The 20,840-nt window shown below is 37.3% G+C and overlaps 1 protein-coding gene across 8 annotated transcripts in view; it reads right to left on the bottom strand.

The window, feature by feature from the left end:
• slc4a5b (solute carrier family 4 member 5b) overlaps positions 1–20,840 on the bottom strand; it is a 58,765-nt gene that overhangs the window by 13,532 nt on the left and 24,393 nt on the right. For 6 of the 8 annotated variants that reach the window (XR_311892.1, XM_005739117.1, XM_005739121.1 and 3 more), the window contains 16 exons: positions 18,504–18,661; positions 18,327–18,414; positions 18,093–18,247; positions 17,634–17,759; positions 17,372–17,546; positions 17,159–17,292; positions 16,886–17,066; positions 16,386–16,476; positions 14,526–14,584; positions 11,827–12,018; positions 10,444–10,557; positions 5,318–5,479; positions 3,213–3,391; positions 2,803–2,875; positions 2,650–2,718; positions 993–1,166 (listed from right to left, as the gene is read on the bottom strand). Coding sequence is in view for 7 of the 8 variants with exons in the window: in XM_005739117.1 (XP_005739174.1) it covers positions 993–1,166; positions 2,650–2,718; positions 2,803–2,875; positions 3,213–3,391; positions 5,318–5,479; positions 10,444–10,557; positions 11,827–12,018; positions 14,526–14,584; positions 16,386–16,476; positions 16,886–17,066; positions 17,159–17,292; positions 17,372–17,546; positions 17,634–17,759; positions 18,093–18,247; positions 18,327–18,414; positions 18,504–18,661 (2,130 nt within the window). In the remaining variant the exon portion in view is untranslated. Of the gene's footprint in view, positions 1–992; positions 1,167–2,649; positions 2,719–2,802; positions 2,876–3,212; positions 3,392–5,317; positions 5,480–10,443; positions 10,558–10,864; positions 10,979–11,826; positions 12,019–14,525; positions 14,585–16,385; positions 16,477–16,885; positions 17,067–17,158; positions 17,293–17,371; positions 17,547–17,633; positions 17,760–18,092; positions 18,248–18,326; positions 18,415–18,503; positions 18,662–20,840 lie in introns of all 8 variants that reach the window. The other 2 variants (XM_005739118.1, XM_005739119.1) reach the window with 2 other exon arrangements.

Below are 20,840 nucleotides of genomic sequence, written 5' to 3'. Positions count from 1 at the left end.
TATGCTTGTCACATTTCCAGGGGTGAGGGGAGGAAGCCAGTACAAAAAGAAACACTATGGCAACAAGTCTAGCTAAAGATGGAGAGTGGTGAATAAAACATGTAGTGAGTGAAAAAAGGTGACTAATGAGTGTTCATAAAGCTTTATTTGTACTTAAGTGACAAAAGCATGCATTTTTCTCACTTCTGCATAGATACTTTATAGGAAAATGTCAAAGCTTTTGCTTCTTTATATCCTGTTGATAACTTTAATAATAATAATAATGGATTGGATTTATATAGCGCTTTTCAAGGCACCCAAAGCGCTTTACAATGCCATTATTCATTCACTCTCACATTCACACACTTTAGTTATTTTGGAAGGTAAAACATGGAAATTTACAAAAGGTTCCAAACAGGACCAATAAAATAAGTCAATAGGACATTCTTAAAGGTCACTGAATATTATTTAAATCAAGCTAAAGTTATTAGCTGCATCATAACCGGAATGTAACCTTTTTTCAGTACAACTGTAATTCCTACTTTCTGCTTTTTGAGTAAATGATGATAGAAAAGCATCTGTTTCGACATATCTTGTCATTCACGTCAGAGGACGTGCCAGACAGTTTTACATTTAGCCGGAATAATTTTTAGTTTAATAGCTATACAATGACCCTTCTTGGTAGTTTAGTTTGATAAATTGTTCCTGTAGCTCAGTAAGTATAGCAGATCATCTACTGATCGGAAGGCTGATGGTTCCATCCGTGGCTGTTCCAGTCTGAATCCCACATATCCTCGGACAAGATACAAACCCCAAGTTGCTCTTTGACGATTCCATCAGAGTATGAATGTGCGTGATTAGTAGATGGAAAGCATGTAAGCATACAAGAAGTGCTTGTGTGAATGGGTGAATGAGGAGTTGTATACAGTGCTTTGAGTGTTCTGGGAGCATAGAATGATGCTATGTAAGAATCAGTTCATTTACCTAAACAGAAGAACACAGAACACCCTCACCATTACTGGGAAGATGATGGCCAGAAATGTAGACTTAAGGATCCAGAGAACAGCCAGACACACAATCTGGACTAGGGTGAAAAGGTGGACGCGTCTCATAGGGACATGACGCAGGAAGGAGAAGTCTGGCTGGTGTTTGGGCGGCATTAGATACAGCTTGATGCGCTCCCAGAACTGGAACCAAGAAATCGAGAAAATATTTTAAGGTATTCTTTTATTTAGTGTTTTAGAGATGAAGCAGAACATTGTGTCATCCAGGAAATTACCAGAAATGAAAAATTCCAATTATTCCATATATTCCATTCCTATATCTTCTAATGTTGCTGCCTAAGTTAAACTTGTATAATGTAAACAGAATTGGTCCTAGCAAGGAACCCTGTGGAACTCCACAATTAACCTCAGTGTGTAAAGAGGACTCTCCATTTACATGAACACATTGGAATCTATTACATTTCAATTTGCAGATTCTAATTTGATATGATTCAAACCGCTATCTTTAATGCCTACAACATGCTCTAATTGCTTTAATAAAATATTAAGGTCAACTGCATCGAACACTGTGCTGAGGTGTGGCAGGACAAGTAGAGATGATTCCACCATCAAAGGCCATCAGATCACTTCTAACCTTCACTAACACTGTTAATTTAATTTGATGAACTCCTAAACTTGACTGAAACTCTTTAAATAAACCATTACTCTGCAGTTGAAGATTTTTTCAGAGATTTGAGATTGACCTTTAATTAGCTTAGACATCTGTGTCAAGTGATGATGGCTTTTCAAGTAACGGTTTAATTACTGCCGTCTTTGAAGGCCTGTGGCACATAGCTGATTAATAGAGAACAGAGAACTAATAGAGTAAATTTAAATGTTATTAGGAAGTGATAAGAGAAATGAGGAATTTCAGAGAATACTGTTAAATATTCTATTTCTATGCCATATGTTCCACAGGGTTCAGTGCAAGGACTGCATATCATGTGCACATTATATATGCTTCCCCTAGGCAGTATCATTAGAAGGCATAACATACAATTTCACTGCTACACAGATGATACCATAGCATTGTCTATACATAAAGCCAGATGAAACACACCAAATTGTTAACCTGCAGAAATATCTTAAAAATATAAAGACTCATTGATGATGATCTAATTTTTTACTTCAAAATTCAGATAAAACTGAGGTAATTTTACTCAGCCCTAAAAATCTTAGAAACATACTGTATAACCAGATACTTAGTCTTGATGGATATCCTATCCATTCTTTCTGTTTTCTCTCTAATATTGCAGGGTCTTTACCTTATAATATAAAGAACCTTGAAGCAACTCTTGTTGTGATTTGGTGCTATATAAATAAAACTGAATTGAGTTTAAGTGCTTTAATTGATCTGTCAATTATATTATATTATATGTTATTATAAACTCATTCATTTCCTTAAGCTTGTACAATCTGGCCCTCTGAGAAAAAACACATGGTGTTTGAAAATGAACATGTTTACACTGAAAAAGACTGGATTTTTATTATTCCTGTTTTCTGCTTGTGTCTGATTTTTCATCTATGCACCATTTTCTTTTAATATATATTGGCATATAGATTATAGTTTCCATGAAGAAAAATATGGAGAAAAAAAAATATATATATGTATTTATTTGTAGTATACCTGGATGCCACTCAGTGAAGCCACTCCCATGTAGAGGAAGACTCCATAAAGGACAGGCATGGGGATGTACTGAATTGAACAGAACATACATTTTAAAATAAAACCAATATAAACTTTCTACTGACACCACATCAGTCTCATCTACGAACTTACCTGAAGTATAGGGGCAAGAAAGACTGAGAGTCCTGTTAGGACAAACACCAAAATGCCTGTCAACCTCTGCTCTCTGGAAGTGAAGAATCAAAAGCATAGCATAAAACTTTATTCTAGGTCCACACAAAAAGATGATTTAGGCAATCTGAAATAAGGACTCTCTTTTTTTTATGCAGTCTATCTTTAAGATCTCAAAAGTGAAGTAAGCATTTTCACTTTTCACCATCTTAAGCCTTCCTTACGCCAGCAGGGGACACTCCTCTGGTTCCAAAAATACGTTTTATAGAATTTATTCCCCCCACTTTGTCCCCCAATTGATATATTACCAGCCTATGAGCATGCAATGGTTCAGAACACCAAGCTGATGATGGTATGATGGTTAGTTTTTTTTTTCTGGGGGGGGGTCCCACCTGACTCCAAGGAACTGTGGTTGCTCTCCAGGGGCACTAGATTCACTCTCCATCTTCAGTGAGTCGATATGAGCAATGGAGATGACAGTGGCTGCTACATACCATGGCATGCCCATGAAAGAACACACAGCCATCAGCACACCTACCCAGAACAGGTCCAAGTGGTAGCCACAGCTTTTCTGAAATTGGGTGCAATAACGGGAAATTACCCAGAAGATCCACTCCCCATGTAATCCTGAACTGTGTAAACAGTTCAAAAATTACCAAAAACACAAAAAATACATTTGCTTTAAATTTGAGTATCACAAAGCATCATGGCACTTTCATTGCTTTAGTATAGTAATGTATTGAAGCAGTAGTGCAGTACTGTTACAATTCAAGTTATAATTGTTCAAGTTGTAAACACGGTATTTTTTCTTCTCATTACCTTTCCCAGATAATATCTATAACTACAGGGAGTGCAGAATTATTAGGCAAATGAGTATTTTGTCCACATCATCCTCTTCATGCATGTTGTCTTACTCCAAGCTGTATAGGCTCGAAAGCCTACTACCAATTAAGCATATTAGGTGATGTGCATCTCTGTAATGAGAAGGGGTGTGGTCTAATGACATCAACACCCTATATCAGGTGTGCATAATTATTAGGCAACGTCCTTTCCTTTGGCAAAATGGGTCAAAAGAAGGACTTGACAGGCTCAGAAAAGTCAAAAATAGTGAGATATCTTGCAGAGGGATGCAGCAGTCTCAAAATTGCAAAGCTTCTGAAGCGTGATCATCGAACAATCAAGCGTTTCATTCAAAATAGTCAACAGGGTCGCAAGAAGCATGTGGAAAAACCAAGGCGCAAAATAACTGCCCATGAACTGAGAAAAGTCAAGCGTGCAGCTGCCAAGATGCCACTTGCCACCAGTTTGGCCATATTTCAGAGCTGCAACATCACTGGAGTGCCCAAAAGCACAAGGTGTGCAATACTCAGAGACATGGCCAAGGTAAGAAAGGCTGAAAGACGACCACCACTGAACAAGACACACAAGCTGAAACGTCAAGACTGGGCCAAGAAATATCTCAAGACTGATTTTTCTAAGGTTTTATGGACTGATGAAATGAGAGTGAGTCTTGATGGGCCAGATGGATGGGCCCGTGGCTGGATTGGTAAAGGGCAGAGAGCTCCAGTCCGACTCAGACACCTGCAAGGTGGAGGTGGAGTACTGGTTTGGGTTGGTATCATCAAAGATGAGCTTGAGGGGCCTTTTCGGGTTGAGGATGGAGTCAAGCTCAACTCCCAGTCCTACTGCCAGTTTCTGGAAGACACCTTCTTCAAGCAGTGGTACAGGAAGAAGTCTGCATCCTTCAAGAAAAACATGATTTTCATGCAGGACAATGCTCCATCACACGCGTCCAAGTACTCCACAGCGTGGCTGGCAAGAAAGGGTATAAAAGAAGAAAAACTAATGACATGGCCACCTTGTTCACCTGATCTGAACCCCATTGAGAACCTGTGGTCCATCATCAAATGTGAGATTTACAAGGCGGGAAAACAGTACACCTCTCTGAACAGTGTCTGGGAGGCTGTGGTTGCTGCTGCACGCAATGTTGATGGTGAACAGATCAAAACACTGACAGAATCCATGGATGGCAGGCTTTTGAGTGTCCTTGCAAAGAAAGGTGGCTATATTGGTCGCTGATTTGTTTTTGTTTTGTTTTTGAATGTCAGAAACGTATATTTGTGAATGTGGAGATGTTATATTGGTTTCACTGGTGAAAATAAATAATTGAAATGGGTATATATTTGTTTTTTGTTAAGTTGCCTAATAATTATGCACAGTAATAGTCACCTGCACACACAGATATCCCCCTAAAATAGCTAAAACTAAAAACAAACTAAAAACTACTTCCAAAAACATTCAGCTTTGATATTAATGAGTTTTTTGGGTTCATTGAGAACATGGTTGTTGTTCAATAATAAAATTATTCCTCAAAAATACAACTTGCCTAATAATTCTGCACTCCCTGTATAACTGTTAACATTTAGGCAGAATACTTTTTAATATACTCTATATATTTATCTCTTCTGTGACCATTTCATCTTCAGTGTTTGCAGACCTTTAATTTGTTTTCCTTGCGGTTGACAATGACAGCACTAATCTGCTGGTCCATGAAGATGAGGATGGTGACCAGAAGAGCAGGAACGAAACTGGCCACACACCACCACCAGGGGTTCTTACCCAAGGGCATCACCAGCCAGCCACGGTCACTACGTGTAGGCTGTATAACAACAAAGAAGAAATATTGGTAACACTTTATAATAAGTGCACACTATTAAGCATTAGTTAATCATCTGTTAAATATTTTATATTTCAAACCTATATAAATACAGTGAAACTACCATACTAGCAGAAAATAGTGAAAGAGGAAATCAGAGAATTGTGTTAGGTTGCAACGGCAAAATAAAAATTGTGCAGATCATTTATTAAGTAAAAGTCATGCATATGCTAGAAAACGCTCGTCTCAGCCACTGTGATTATGTCCATTTCTTTCTACACTACCATTTTAAACCCATTAATCTGCCATTTGGCCATTTTACTTTTTCAGGGGTAGAACAGTGAGGATTCACCTTTTATCAGATGTTGACCTGATGATAGCAATTAAGATGCCATTTACTGAATGAATGATATTTGTCTAGTATGCCATATTACTTTTAAAGAACAGAGATTTTTAAATAATCAGTTTTTAATAATAAAGAGATATGTTTTCTGGACACAAAAAGGGGAACATGGGAAAAAAAAAAGCAACAAAATTGGCTATCGGCCAAATTGTTATTTTAGACACTAAAAAAGAATTGCACATTTTATCTCTGAATGTTTTATAAACATGTACATGTTGAGCTGCACAACGATAGCATATTTATATAGCTTGGATAATTTCCATGGGTTTGTAAAATTCCATTCTAAGTGGGCGAGTGCCTTACCTTAATTCATAGGTGTATAGGTGTCAAACTCTGGCCCGCGGGCCAAATTTGGCCTGCAGCCTAATTACATTTGGCCCGTGAAGCCATACCAAATTACTATTGGAGCTGGCCTACTGGTATTATACAGCTAATATATATATTGTTTAGTATTAAGCTTTGCTTGTTCTATATTCAGTTTTTCAGCAAAATGTGTTTGAGTCCATAAGAAAAGATTCATTCTTATATCTGGAGGAATATTTCAATAAATATTAACGTTAGCCCGCGACTTTGTTCCAGTTTTGAATTTTGGCCCACTGTGTATTTGAGTTTGACACCTCTGCCTTAATTGAACTGGACTATTTAAGTCTTTTCTTTTTGATATTAAATTATTTTAAAAAGTAACTACAGTTGCCATACACACTCATTGGTTGTTTAGGTATACCTGTTAAAATGCACACATATCTAGCACAAATATCTAATCAAATTTTCTTCCATAAAATAACAAATGATTTGAGTGTAGAACAAGCTCTATAGTATAAGCATTTGAAAATGCAATTTGTGTGAAAATGTGACAGATACAAGCACAAATTACTTCTGACTATGCCATAACTCAGTTGAGTTAAGATTATAGACTTAGTCAAAAAGACCTGCTGATGTTCAAAGTGAGATTGGAAAATGTTCCCTGGTATGATGAGTGATTATTCTCCTTTGATCAGAATTTGGCCCAAACAACATGAAAGCATGATTCACTCTTGCCTTGCATCAGTGGTTCAGGTTGCTGCTGGTGATCGCTTCCTGGCACATTTTGGGCACTACCTGACAGCCTACCTGAGTATTATTGCTGACCTTGTCCATCCCTTTAGGACCACAGTGTACTGTATCCTAGTAGCATGAGCTGGTAGCACCTGCTACCAGCATGATAACTCTCCATGTCATAAAACCCAGCTCATGTCAAACTAGTTTCTTTGTGACAGTGTGTTCACTGGACTCAAATGGCCTCCAGCATCGCATGTCAATCCAATAGAGCACCTTTCAGATGTGCTGAAAAGGGATGGGATATTCCAATGTGTAGTCTATAAATCTTCAACAACTGTGTGATGCCATCATGTTAATATGGATTAAAATCTCTGAATGCTTCTAACACCTTGTCTAAAAAGAAGGCTACTGGCCATTTTTAATTTTCTTAAGATATTTCAGTTTTCATCCAAATGCCTTCTTTAGTTCTAAAACCAAAATATGTAAAGTCCCAGGTATTTAAACCCTTTTAGGGATTGTTCCCTTTAAAGGTGGCTGTTGACCCATTACTGATCTTTCCTCCTGGGAAAGGGAATATTATGGTTTAAAAGAAAACATATCCATGTGTTAGAATGGCCCAGTCAAAGTCCAGATCTAAGTCCAATCGAGAATCTGTGGCAAGATCTGAAAACTGCTGTTCACAAACGCTGCCCATCTAATCTGACTGAGCTGGAGCTGTTTTGCAAAGAAGAATGGGCAAAGATTTCAGTCTCTAGATGTGCAAAGCTGGTAGAGACAGACCCTAAAAGACTGGCAGCTGTAATTGCAGCAAAAGGTGGTTCTACAAAGTATTGACTCGGGGGGCCGAATAATTATGCACTCCCCACTTTTCAGTTATTTATTTGTATAAAATATTTGGAATCATGTATGATTTTCGTTCCACTTCTCACGTGTGCACCACTTTGTGTTGGTCTTTCACGTGGAATTCCAATAAAATTGATTCATGTTTGTTGCTGTAATGTGACAAAATGTGGAAAAGTTCAAGGGGGCCGAATACTTTTGCAAGCCACTGTAGCACTTTTCTACTCTCCTGGAGTACTCAAAGGGTTCTATACAATATGCCACATTCACCCAATCACACCCATTCTCACAAGCACTTTCTCTAAACTGAGTGCTTTCTAACTACATTCACACACATTCACACTCCGATGGATGCATAACTTGCATACTTGACATGCAGACTGGAGGAGCCAGGGATCAAACTACCAGCCTTCCGATAAGTAGGTTACCCGCTCTACCTGATGCCATCCAGTAGCTAGGTGCTACTGCCGCTTAGGTGCTTGTAAATTCTGTAGGTGGCTGATTTCATACTGATAATAATAGGTCTAACTGGGACTCCTTTGTAGATCTTTTGAGGGCACATATACAGGGTATAGCATCCCCCGGGGTAAAGGTGGTGGTTGTAGGTTGGTCTACATGGCTAATGTCCACATTTTGGACTAAAAAAATGGATGGTTTGAAACAGGAATAAAAGAAGCAATCTATATCCACTTCAAATGACCATCATTCATCACTTATTGGCTTACGACACAAAATGTCAGACATCTTCAATTCAATTTTATTTATATAATCACCTCAAGACGCTTTATATTGCAAGGACTCTACAACAATACAGAAAAAAATCCCACAATTAAATGATCTCATTTGAGCAACGACTTGGTAAGAGTGGGAAAGAAAAACTCCCTTTTAACAGGAAGAAACCTCCGGCAAAACAAGGCTCAAGGAGGGACAGCCATCTGCCACGACTGGTTGATGGGAAGAAGACAGGGCATGGGATGAGAGCCAGAGATTAATAACTCATGAGTAAATGCAGAGTGGTGTATAACAGTGAGTGAAAAGAGGTGAGAGAAGGAGAAACGTTCAGCGCATTATGTGAAGCCCCCAGCAGCTTAACCTAATTGCAGCATAACAAAGGAAGGATTCGGGGTCACCTGATCCCCTGCTAATAATAAGCTTTGTCAAAAAGAAAAGTTTTAAGCCTAAACTTAAAAGCAGAAAGTGTGTCTGCACATCATTAATAGTGGGCCAATGACTACCTTCTAAGAGACAGCCTCCAGTAGGGCTTAAATACCTGGAACTCGTCACCTTTCAGTTTTAAAACTGAAGAAGCCTGTGAGTTGAAACATATTCCAAAAGCGTAAAAGTCCAATTTTCTTAGCCTATGAGTTGGATGAATGAGAACCTACATAAACATATTTTCCACCAACTTGTTCAATCTATCCTACAAAGCATTAAGACTAAAGCTAAAATGGGGTTTACATTGCAAGGCATATCTAATAAAGTGTCCAGTGAATGTAAACCTGAAATAGTTCCCTCTAAAGAGCTATACATAGGTAGCGATATTGGAAGCATAATTCATATCATGTTAGAAGTATAAAAACTTCCAATATGATAACAACAATATAACAGCAACTACATTAAAAGTTATTTTCTAACCATTGCTAGCATGCACCCAGAATTAAGGAGGGAAAAAAACTGAAATTAAACACATATATATGTCTTAGGGACAGTATTCAAGATATCATTTTCAGACTTTGTGTAATGGTCAATACCAGTAACAGTTTGAGCTGATTTAACTTAGGTGAAAATTGGGTCAAGGACACAGCACATGTGGAAATCAGTAAAAATGTTATATAAACCTCTATTTCATGGTTTTTAAAATTCACATTAATATACTAGGCCTCAGTGGACATGAGTACCATTTGATGCAGAGCACTATTTGATCGTCACAGTTAAGGCTCAAGATCGAAGTTGATACTGGGAGAAAAAAAATTCAAGGAAACATATTGAGTAATTTTTTATATGAAACGGCATGGAGAGCGATGTATTTCTATTTTTTCTATGCGATGACCTATGACATCAGAATAATGCCATGAAGTTTTGCAAAAATCACACACTGCATGGTAAATGGTAAATAGACTGGTTCTTATCTTGTACTTTTTTACTCTACCTGAGCATTCAAAGTGCTTTATACAACAATGTACTTTAGACTGCTTTCAGTATATATTAAAATATCAATTTTTTACAGCTTGTAGAAGCCAACGATTTTAGCCAATTCTGGTCCAAACATATAGGTAAAGATAACAAAATATAAAGTCAGGGTCCCACAAATTAGGGGAAAAGCCTAAGTTTCCATTGAATCATTTCCAAACTTTAAAGATAAACATAAACATTTTCTTTTTGAGCTCTTCAAAAACTTTTTTCAATACAACATTATGACTTCATAATGACACAAAGAGATGAATATACTGCAAAAGATTTCCATATTGTTCTGACATCAGCAAAAATTATCTACGAAAGCAATGTCATAATTGGGGATTTCCACATTACCAATGCTGACATCAATATAAGTTTTAGTATAGCTCTTGCTGCTTGGGGGGAGTTGGGCTCATAGAGTGCTCTTGTTAGAAGTATAATTATTCTTTGAAGTGACAGAATATATATATATATATTTTTTATTTTTTTTATTTTGTGAAAAATCAAATACCTTGAACTCTGTTGGCACGATAAGTTTGGGTGTGTCTAACCCCATCAGCATATCGAGACCCACAAAGGACATGATTGACATGAAGATGGCAAAGTCACTGATTAGCTTCCTCAGCTATAGGTCAGTCCATATACAATTACACAGGACAAAAGAAGGGCAAAGACAAATGTGCACAGTAAAAGTGATGACGGGAGACATACGTTTAAGTATAAGAAAGTGGTAGATACATGAGGAAAGCAAGACAGTGAAAAGAGAAAAGAGATTATTTACTCAGTTAAAGTGTAAAATTGATCAATCCACACACTCCAAATCCTGTTTAGATGCGTAAACAACTACATTGCTGAGGAAAGAATTGAGTGGCCAGCAGTGTCCTAAGAACAAGGTCTGACAAGATGAGAGAGGTATTTAGGAAAGGGTGGACCTTGAGTTCAGTGGGTACGTGCAGTTTGGGTGTGTCCAGCGCCAACAGACAATCCAACCCACAGAAGACCAGGATAGAAATGATGATGGCAAAATCACTGATCAGTGTGCGAAGCTGGAGCACATACGTGGAAAGCGGGGGGGGAACAACATGGAGAGAACATTCTGGTAAACATATGGAAGTGTAAGGTTGGTTGTCTGGATAACGAGCACATACTGTGTAGGTGAAGTTTTAAAGTAAAACACTGGCAATATTCTACATTTCTAATGAGTATATTTAGATGGACTACGTAAGTAAGTAGACAAAGTACATATAATTATGCCATGCCAGAAATCTCTTGGCAGACGTTTGGATGTCTTCTTCTATGATGGCATTTGTCTTTGCCTATTAGGCACTTCCCTTGATGTGTCATTTTATTGAGAACAATTTAACACTCACTCTAAATCTTGTGAGAAATTGAAAGTGCTTCTGTTTATAGTAGCCAAACAATACCTTAAAGCTAGCTTTATGTGTTCAAATCATTATTTCTCATCTGTTCCATAGTCTCATTGGTATTTAGGTGTTGCTCTTCATTTTCATCATGCAACATTACAGAAGTATACAAGTTTTGATGTTTTCAGTCCTCTGTGAAGCCTAAGTGCTTGCATGAAAACTGAAAACTGAACCATTCAGATGCTAAAATAGCTAAACAAGCAGATCATCTCACTTAAAGAGGCTCTAAAACTAGCCTTTTAGTCTAAGTGACTATTATTGTAAAAATTAGTTTTACAATAGCCTACTTTGTAGATCTTTTTGACCTTAAAAGGAATATCACCAGCGTTGTTATTTAAATGTCACTACTTTGATGCTGTAATTATAGGCATAACATCAAATTAAAGGAAACCAGCATTTCACATGCAGGAATTAAAGGCAGCCTGGGAGAGTTTTCTTCCTGCAGTTATTGAGTATAAGGATTTGCTTACCTTTGTTGGGAAGTAGCGGCTAAACTTGAACTTCTTAAGAGACACTGTCATGGAGTAGGTGCCAAAGAAGAGGATGAAGGACATGAGGGCCAGGTCAGGAACATACTTACAGGAGTTCCCCACCAGCATACCACCATACTTGACACATTCTTTCTTACTCAGCTGACTCCAGTCCAGATCTGTTAAGTTAAACTAAAAACGACAACGGCAGAAGGAGAAGCAAAAGTAGAGAATCGAAGGGATGAAGGATGGGGGGGTTCAAGAAACGAAGAGATGAGAAAGGAAGAAGCATAGCAGAGAAGGGAAAATTGATGGATAGGTAGCGGAGTGGAGAAAAAGCAGACACGAGAAAGAGAAAAAAAACAAGCAATAACAAAAGAAAAAAACACAACACATATAACTGAAAGCCACAGTGCTTTCTGATGGCTGGATTAACGCCGCTGTCTTGGCCCATATTTATCAAGCAAGTGGACTCAATTATAGGAATCACACTGAACTTCATTCTGGACCTTTACATTATTTTTTAAAAATGTTGCCACATAGGAGAAAGCATTGTATCCCAGCTTTATGAAATTTAGAGTTGCAAATTAAAAATCATGATGGAATTTGTATGCTTTTCCTGCTGCTTTCTGAGGAATAGACTAACACTTTTAAATAACTCTTAATGGTATTATACAGTTTTTTAAAAGCTGTATAATAATCAGAGTAGCCATCAGAAAAACCTGCTTGAAAAACAATGTTTGACTTCCAGCCAGCCGAGGTCACCTGCAGTCAGTATCAGTACACTGAATCTGAGTACTTAAACACTCTAAAATAACCATCTTTAAACACAAGTCAGCTAAAGCTATTCATTTAATGTAGGTTAATAACAGAGCAAAATTGAATCATCATTCATCCAAGAATTGTGAAGCTTTGAGGATCTAATCACACACTATCATTGTTCAATACAGGATGTCCAGCTCTCTGCACAAGTTTATGAGTAGCTGGGCCCAGGGGGAGAGTGCGTACGCTACATGGCGTGTGCTAACAGCCATATATGATCCTGTGAAATGCAGCAATCTCTTCACTCAGAGGATTGCAAATCTGCAAACCGGCTCTATTTCATGTTGTCTCTGACCATGCCACTGACCATGCTGGAGATGTTGATGCAAGCCAAAACTGAATCAGAGGACAAGTTTCTGAGAGTTAACAGCTCGCAGGACAACAGCTTGAAGCACAGCTTAACAGTGGTCATCAAGCAAGCCTCAGTTTCAACTGTGAAGAGTAGACTTCGAGCTCAGGTTTGACAGGATGAGCTGCAGCAAGAAAGCCATTGGTAAAAAGTCAGAATAAGACAAAGAGGCTTTCCTGGGACATGAAACATCGCCATTGGACTACTGAAGACTGGAAGAAGGTATTATGGACTGATCAATCAAAATTCATCAGTCTGTATATATGTATGTATCACTCTTACAGTAACAACCCCAAAACTCTTTAGTAGTAGTATCTGCCATCTGTAGGGGAACTTTACTGGTCATATTTTTTTTCTCTTGTGAATATAGAGCAAAATATAACAGTTCATGTTTTTGCCTTTTAACACTAATGAATGCTATGAGTGTCATTCAGGAGGTTGTCCACTATCTAAGATTGTCATTAAAACTGTGGCTGTTCCTGTCTACATCGCAATCTCTCTGTGTAATATACTTACGATGAAAAGTTGTTTAGTCTCAGCCATAAAATTCCTGTATGACTATGACATGTAGTATAAAAGGAGGTACAATTTTAGATCTGGTAAAATAGAGTTATACTGGCCAGCATAGCATTTTGTGGCTGGAAAAAAAAAGAGACATCTAGGTGTAGCTTCTAAAGTCTAAAAATTAAAGCCAAAGTTGAAGTGTCTTAAGCCTCAGCAGTTCTTTCTAATAGCCAGGTGAGAAGTCAATGAAAAAAACAGATTTTGGTTTCCTTAATAATTCTCTAATGTCAGTAAACACTTTAGAGTGAGTTATTGGACTCCATTTCAAGTTGTTTTGAATACAATGTGATATTCATTTTTAAAATTATGATCCTTAGGAGTGTCCAGAAGGATGGTGAAATGGGTGGGCCTTCCTTGACAGTTAGTGACAGGTTGCTACTGATTGAGCATGCACTGTCCAGAGCCTCCCCTCACTCCAGTGAAGAGCAAAGATTGCAACACAAACAACATTTAATTAAAACTTGGCTTTGCAAATCAATGTGAGATATTTTAGTAACAACATAGAGTTTATGCACACAACATCATAATTCTAAATGCATTAAATATAAACCATTTTGTCTGAAAAAAAGCCAAAGCAATTTGTTAAAAATGGATGACAGCCATTTTTTCTAAATCAAAAGGGTTCAGTTTTGTTTAGTAAATGACAAAAAAAGAAAAGAAAATTAATTATGATTAAATTAAATTAAATTAGGATTCATTACATAATTTAAGAAAGCTGAAAAAGTGTTTAAACTTGGCGCAGCTAAAGAATTATTGTCCCAGGCTAACTTCCTTCACTAAAATGCTTGATAAATAGGGACCTCAATTACTTCGCTCAGTCTTTAGTTCAAATTTGTTCATATCATACCATGTGCAGATCAAAACAGCCAAATAAACTGAGATACAAATTATTTTCACCAATGGGAATAATGAAAATTCATGAAAGTGACGCTAATGTAACTCTTTGTGGTCTTCTGTCACTTACCAGCAGAGTCATATTATCATCTGCAAGTGGAGCTGAAGCATTCAAGCCCAGTGCAGGTGCTGAAGAGGAAAAGGCATAAGTTGAAAAAGAGAAAGAAAAAAAAGAATGAATGATGGATAATATAAAATGTAAAGCTTTACGTAATAGTGTTAATAATGCAACATAACTTTCTATATCCCAGTTCAATCACAATGTTTTCATTATATTGGAATGTTTACAAGAGATATTTAGATGTGTACTCACTTTTTTAGTGAGCATTCAAATATGAAGCAGAAACAAAAGTACACAAAATCATGACAGAGTACAAACTAAACACATGCTTCTTATGCAATCAAATATGTCCATCAGGAACACAGACAACCAAACATGTTTTAATATTAGGCAAAGATAAAATAAATAAATACAAATACAGTTTTTAAAATGATGATTTCATTCCTTAAGGAAAAAAAAATATCCAAATCTACCTGATACAATGTGAACTTAAATCTGATTTAGATGCTTTGATTCAGATCCAGAGCCATAAGAAAGATTCTCTGGCAGTTATTGCAAATGCTTGATGGCACTTCTTGCTGCCAGCACAACCAGTTATGAGGGGGCAATTACTTTTTCACAGATGATATTGATTAATCTTTTTTGCCTTAGCACGTGAAATAATCATTTAAGAACTGCATTTACTCAGGTTATCTTTGTCTAATGTTAAAATTTGTTTGATGATCTGAAACATGCAACAGTGACAAATAGGGGAAAAAAGTACAAATGAAATCAGGAAGGGAGCAAATAGCTTTTCACAGTATCCTAATATTTTCTTTGCAATGCATTTAAAAAGGTAGAGGGACTTCCTAAGTCTATTAATGATGCTAAAAAGTAACTCAATTAAATGTATCCAAAATTGATTCCAAACACCTTACATACACACTGTATAAATACATGGACAAAAATACACATTGCCTACAGGGGCTGCTCGAAAACCCATACAACAAAGCTCTTGGTGCACTGTGCTGATGTTAACTGAAGGAGAAGGAAGGAGTTTAGGACGCTGCAGTCAGTGCTGGGAACTATTATTTAATGTGAATTGCACCTAGTGACCACACTCTGTAAATGTACATGGTTTGTCACTTTATGTCAGATTTGCTGTGGTTTCTAAATGCTTCCACTTTGCAATAAATATAATTTATAGATGATATTGGATATTCCACGATCATCTATAAATGATTATGAAATTTATTCTTGGAAAGGATGAAATTTCACAGGCTGAATTGTTGTGCCTGTGGCATCCTGTTATAGTACTATCCCCAAATTCAGTGAACTCATTAGAACAACCCAGAGCCAGGCAGACTGCATGGCTAGGTCCCTGATTTTATACACCTGTGGCAATGGGACCAAAAACAACTGGATTCAAAAACTAAGGGATGTGATCTGATACTTGTGGCCATTAAGTGTGTGTCACATAGTAATAATAATAAATTTTATTTGTGGGCCACCATACAAAGCATAGAAGACATCATCTTCTATGTTTTGTACGACATCATCTCATTGCTCGCCCCTTTTCCATACTGACATGGAAAGACCAATATCAATCTCCTGGGGATTTATGATATAATTAGATATATCAACATACAATAAAAGGAGCTCAGAATTGCAAATGGAGTGGAAGCAGGAAGAAACAGGTAACCCTCTATATTTCCAGAGTTCAAAGACACACCAATCAAATCCGCTGATGCTCATGTATTAACAAGCTCATTTCTGTAATCTGAACCTGGTCATTGCCATGTCCACCCCACCCCAACAATAACAGAAAATAAAATTAAATAAAATATTAACATAAAATAATTTAAAAAAAAAAATAGTTTGAAGACTCACCCTGGTCTGGAGCGATGCATTCACACTTATAAGCTGTAATGTAATCAGGTTTGAAGCCACGGTTGATTGGGTAATATTTAAAGGCTCCGACCTGCGAAGAACAAACCATTTTTCTCTTTGTGTAACACCTAAATTCCCATCGTCATTTTTTTCCTTGCACAAGATATTTTTGCACAAATGTATATTCTTCTACACAGAAGATTGGATTATAACTTGTATGCATAAAATAATAATTTTTATGCACAAGATCATCTGTTTTCCTGTAAGAAACTTATCTTGTGAGATTTTTTTTTCCTACAAGATAATTATCTAGTGTGTGCCAGATTTTTTTTTTTCAATGTCAGCTTACTGGACTTTATGGGCAGTGTACTATGGTGCATCATAAGTGTTGTGTCTCTGTTGTGTGAAATGTTTGCAGAGTGTACGATAAAAGGAGATGTAAGGATAAAAGCAAAAAACATTGGATGCTTAACCATATTAGATTAAAAAATATTACCTACCATCTTCTTGATTGCATCAGAAATGAATATAAAAGAAATGAGGCTGGAGAAACCCTCCTCCGTGAATCGGGTCATATATTTGATGATGTAGCTAGCATCTGAAAAAACCAGTAAAAAACACTGCAGACACGAGTGAAGGCCAATCCACAGACGAAGCTCCATATAGTCCACATCATTGTTTCTGTATTGACAATGATATAAGGTAGAGATGTTTATGTTTATGTTAGACTTTTTTTAAAATATAGAATTCAACTGTGTTCTAGTGCATCTTACTTGCTGAACTCATAAAGCAGTTTTTCAAAGATGAGAATGGGCCCAGTTGAACTCAAAATGATGAGAGGCTGTCCTCCAAACAAGCAAAAGACACTTCCTGCTAAAGCAGTGCCAAGAAAACTCTCCATCACTCCCTATGAGAAAAATAGGGAACAGATAATAATATGTCAAGTTTTGTGCTATGTCCTATGTATTGCTTTGCAGCTCTCTGACCTGGTAATTGTCAGTAGCATCCCCTAGTAGTCCTCCAAAGGTGATAGCATTGGTGATGCAGCCTAGGTAGATGAATAGCACAGCAGAGATGGACTGGATATGGAAACCATCATAAATATCACTGCAATACCATGGGATCTTCCTTTTGATATCCAGCCATAATCCACCACCAATCCTGTTTAAACAGAGTAGGGTGCTCATTTAGAAATGCAGAATTAAACATACTGTAACTGGAGTGGTATAATCCTTTTCAGTTATATACCTCCCAGTGAATTTCAGCTCCTCTCCCAACTCATGTGGGGCTGGAAGCTCCTCATCTTCACCTCCAGCTGCTCCGCCAGCTAAACCATTCACCTGACCCAGCTCATTCAAGTTCAGCACTGATTTTCTGGGATAAATGCGATAGAGGAAGCAGGTTTTAATTCAACTCTGGAATGTTAAATCTCCAGTTTTGACATACTGTCATTATAAATATTATTTTTTTAAAGTCCATTATGGTTTTTAATGTACAAATAATAAAGCTGCTTTATCTAAAGAACGAGCTTTGAGAGAGCATGAAGAAGTGGACATTCCTAACATGCACCAGATCACTGGCACCCAATCTAGGATTAGGGGTATTGTTTGGACTGGTTAGCAACCGTCCTATTTGGCATTTAGCTAAAATAAAACCCAACAGTAATATATCTGAGATCAAAATTAAAACGTTATTAAAAGCACATGCCTCGTTTCTGCAGATGGAACTTTTTTGGGTGGTTCAATACGGATCTTGGGGTCCCATTCTCCTGGAGGAAGGACAATCACTTCATCCAGAAACTCATCAACACCTGCAATCAAGTCTTCACGGTCCCTTGCCTTATAGGCAACATCGCTAAACAACTGAAAAAAAGAAAAAGAGATAACTCATAAAATATATTTGATGCATGCATATCCTGTTGGGTTAGTGCTAGTCACTTACATCATCCACCATGAGTGTAGCAATAGCTCTGCCAATCTCGTTGTAGGATTTGGTTTTGCCATGAGGACCCAGAAGAATGAAGAGAAATCTGCCAGAGGGGGAACAGAGGGGGGAAATGTTGATAAATTGATCAATTCAAAGACACACCCAGCTGACAGTGAAGTTGAAAGGACCTACCTGGTTGGTACAGGAACTTCAGTAAGCCCCCCCAGAGTTGTAGCTTGAGCCAAGCGTACAAAGGAGACAAAGGGTTTATCCAGAAAATCAACTTCACCAATCAGGACATTGGATGCTTCAGCATCACGAGGTATCTTCTTCATGAACTTATTCTTAAGCTGTCAAACAAAAGAATAATGGAAAAGAAATGAAACCTTTGGGATAAATGCAGGAGTGTAATTTGTGTTTCAACATAGCTGACATTTTATAGTTGCTTATGCATATCATAATCAGCTTGCTTAATCATGTCTGTCAGTAGCTAATCAGGTCGCATGAGCTAAGTTAAACAAAATGCAACAGCAGCTGGACAACAACAAAGCTCAAAAAACGTTCTTATTGACTTCTTTTTTATTGAGGGAACTCCTCAGTAAAACATTTTGGCAGATAGTGTCCTGTGGTCCTCCTGCAATGATATTTCTTGGGACAGATTTGAACAAGTAATATGATAATATGGTACACAGATGTAAACATTCAGGATCTATAGAGGCTGAGTCCTAGAGTTTCCTCTATCCCCTTGAGCATTTACCATTTTCACTTGAGACAACACCAATAAGAAGATGATAATGATGGAGAATGAAAAGTACTTTATCTGTCCCAAATGTTGGAAAATAACAATGTTACAGCACCAAAAAAAAAATAAATCAAAAAACAACTTAGCTCAAAAAAAATTAATAAAATCACAAAATAAAAATAGCTCAGGGAAGTAGAAAAAACACTACAGAAGGAGCTCAACTGAACAAAATACATAAAAGTGAAGCATTAAATCAAAATCTAAATATAATACAATAAGGAGCTTAAAATAAATGCAGAAATTTTGGTATGAGATTGTAAAACCTTTTCTATCTGGCCTTGTGACAGCATTGTGGATACATAAAATTTGGACTTTATATGGATACAGAGGATAGTCAGAATCCACTGATAAAATCATCCACAGCCATTCACCACAGCCACACTCATTTGGATTACTTCTGCATCAGCTGATGAAGGAATTCTAAACTGTGTGTTGGCTTAAACTAAATTCCACCAGCAGCAGCATTGAAAAGTTTCTTGGGAAGTAACATAGATGCATTGCCATGGCTAATAGTTAAAATTAAGAGAAGTTTTCCTTCAGAGTAACGTGTCCTGAACTAGACCAGATTTAGACTGGTATAACCCCTTCACATTTCTATAGCAAGCGCATAAAATTAAACTCACCGTGGTCCTAATTAGCTAACAGAATTCATGCGTATTACTGTTCGAGTGCCTCACATTCCCTATGATGATCGCTGGAACAGCTCAAGCACTGAAACCCTGTTGTTTACTCTTCTTTCTCTGTGATTACAGTAGTTTATTCTAAAGCAGAAACACTTGGTCTTGGAATGATGTTGCTTAAACTAAAATCTCTTCATAATCTGCTAATGCTGCTCCTAACTTCTTGACACTAAGAAACTATAAACGACACATTTCAAAGCCACGTCACACATTCCAGAGTTTTAGTTGCCTTTGGCAGTCATACTGTACACAGTTCACTTATTATTCTCCTTCTTTCAGTTGTTATGGTGTTGTAGAGGGGTTTGGTTAAACTCAGCTGCAGGAGGTAATATTAGTTTGAGTCATTGAGGGAAAAGGTCAGAGAAAGGGAGTCTAGTTAGTACATGTGGTTTGTCTGGCCTAATCACGCTCTAGTTGTGCAGTAGTGTACTGGAATGCACAGCCTTAAGAAAGACACACAGAAAGGTAGCAAAAACATGACTTGTCTGCTTCATCTGAGCAAAATAGCCAAGTTAAACTTGTAGTTACTTTACCTGAGCTTCTACAGGCTGGGTGTCTTAAAACTTGCATAGCCTGCCTTATTTTCTTGTTGTTTCAATAACTATGTTATCTCTGACAATTCTTGAGTACACTCTGCTTTGTCCTAAACAGAAAGCATGCCCAGCAGACACATCTGTACCAGTGCTGACATGTGGAAATATCTCTTATATTAAGTAGCCACACTTTGCTTTGTTGACAGTGCTACAAACCCTTTGCCTTCTCTCAATGAGCTTCATGATGTAGTCACCTGAAATGGTTTTCATTTTACAGGGTTGCCTTGTCAGGGTTCAGAATCAAAATCATGAATCATGAATTATGTGGGTTACAGTTGCTCCAAGACAATAACAGTAACAGACTAAATTGATTAAATAATACAATATATTACAAAGTTTACAAAATATAAGAGATAGCTCTAATATACAGGGAGTGCAGAATTATTAGGCAAATGAGTATTTTGTCCACATCATCCTCTTCATGCATGTTGTCTTACTCCAAGCTGTATAGGCT

The sequence above is a fragment of the Pundamilia nyererei genome, unplaced genomic scaffold, assembly GCF_000239375.1.
Source record: "Pundamilia nyererei isolate P.nyererei 1_Seehausen unplaced genomic scaffold, PunNye1.0 scaffold00089, whole genome shotgun sequence".
Lineage (NCBI taxonomy): Eukaryota > Metazoa > Chordata > Actinopteri > Cichliformes > Cichlidae > Pundamilia > Pundamilia nyererei.
This window is presented reverse-complemented; position numbering and strand designations above follow the sequence as displayed.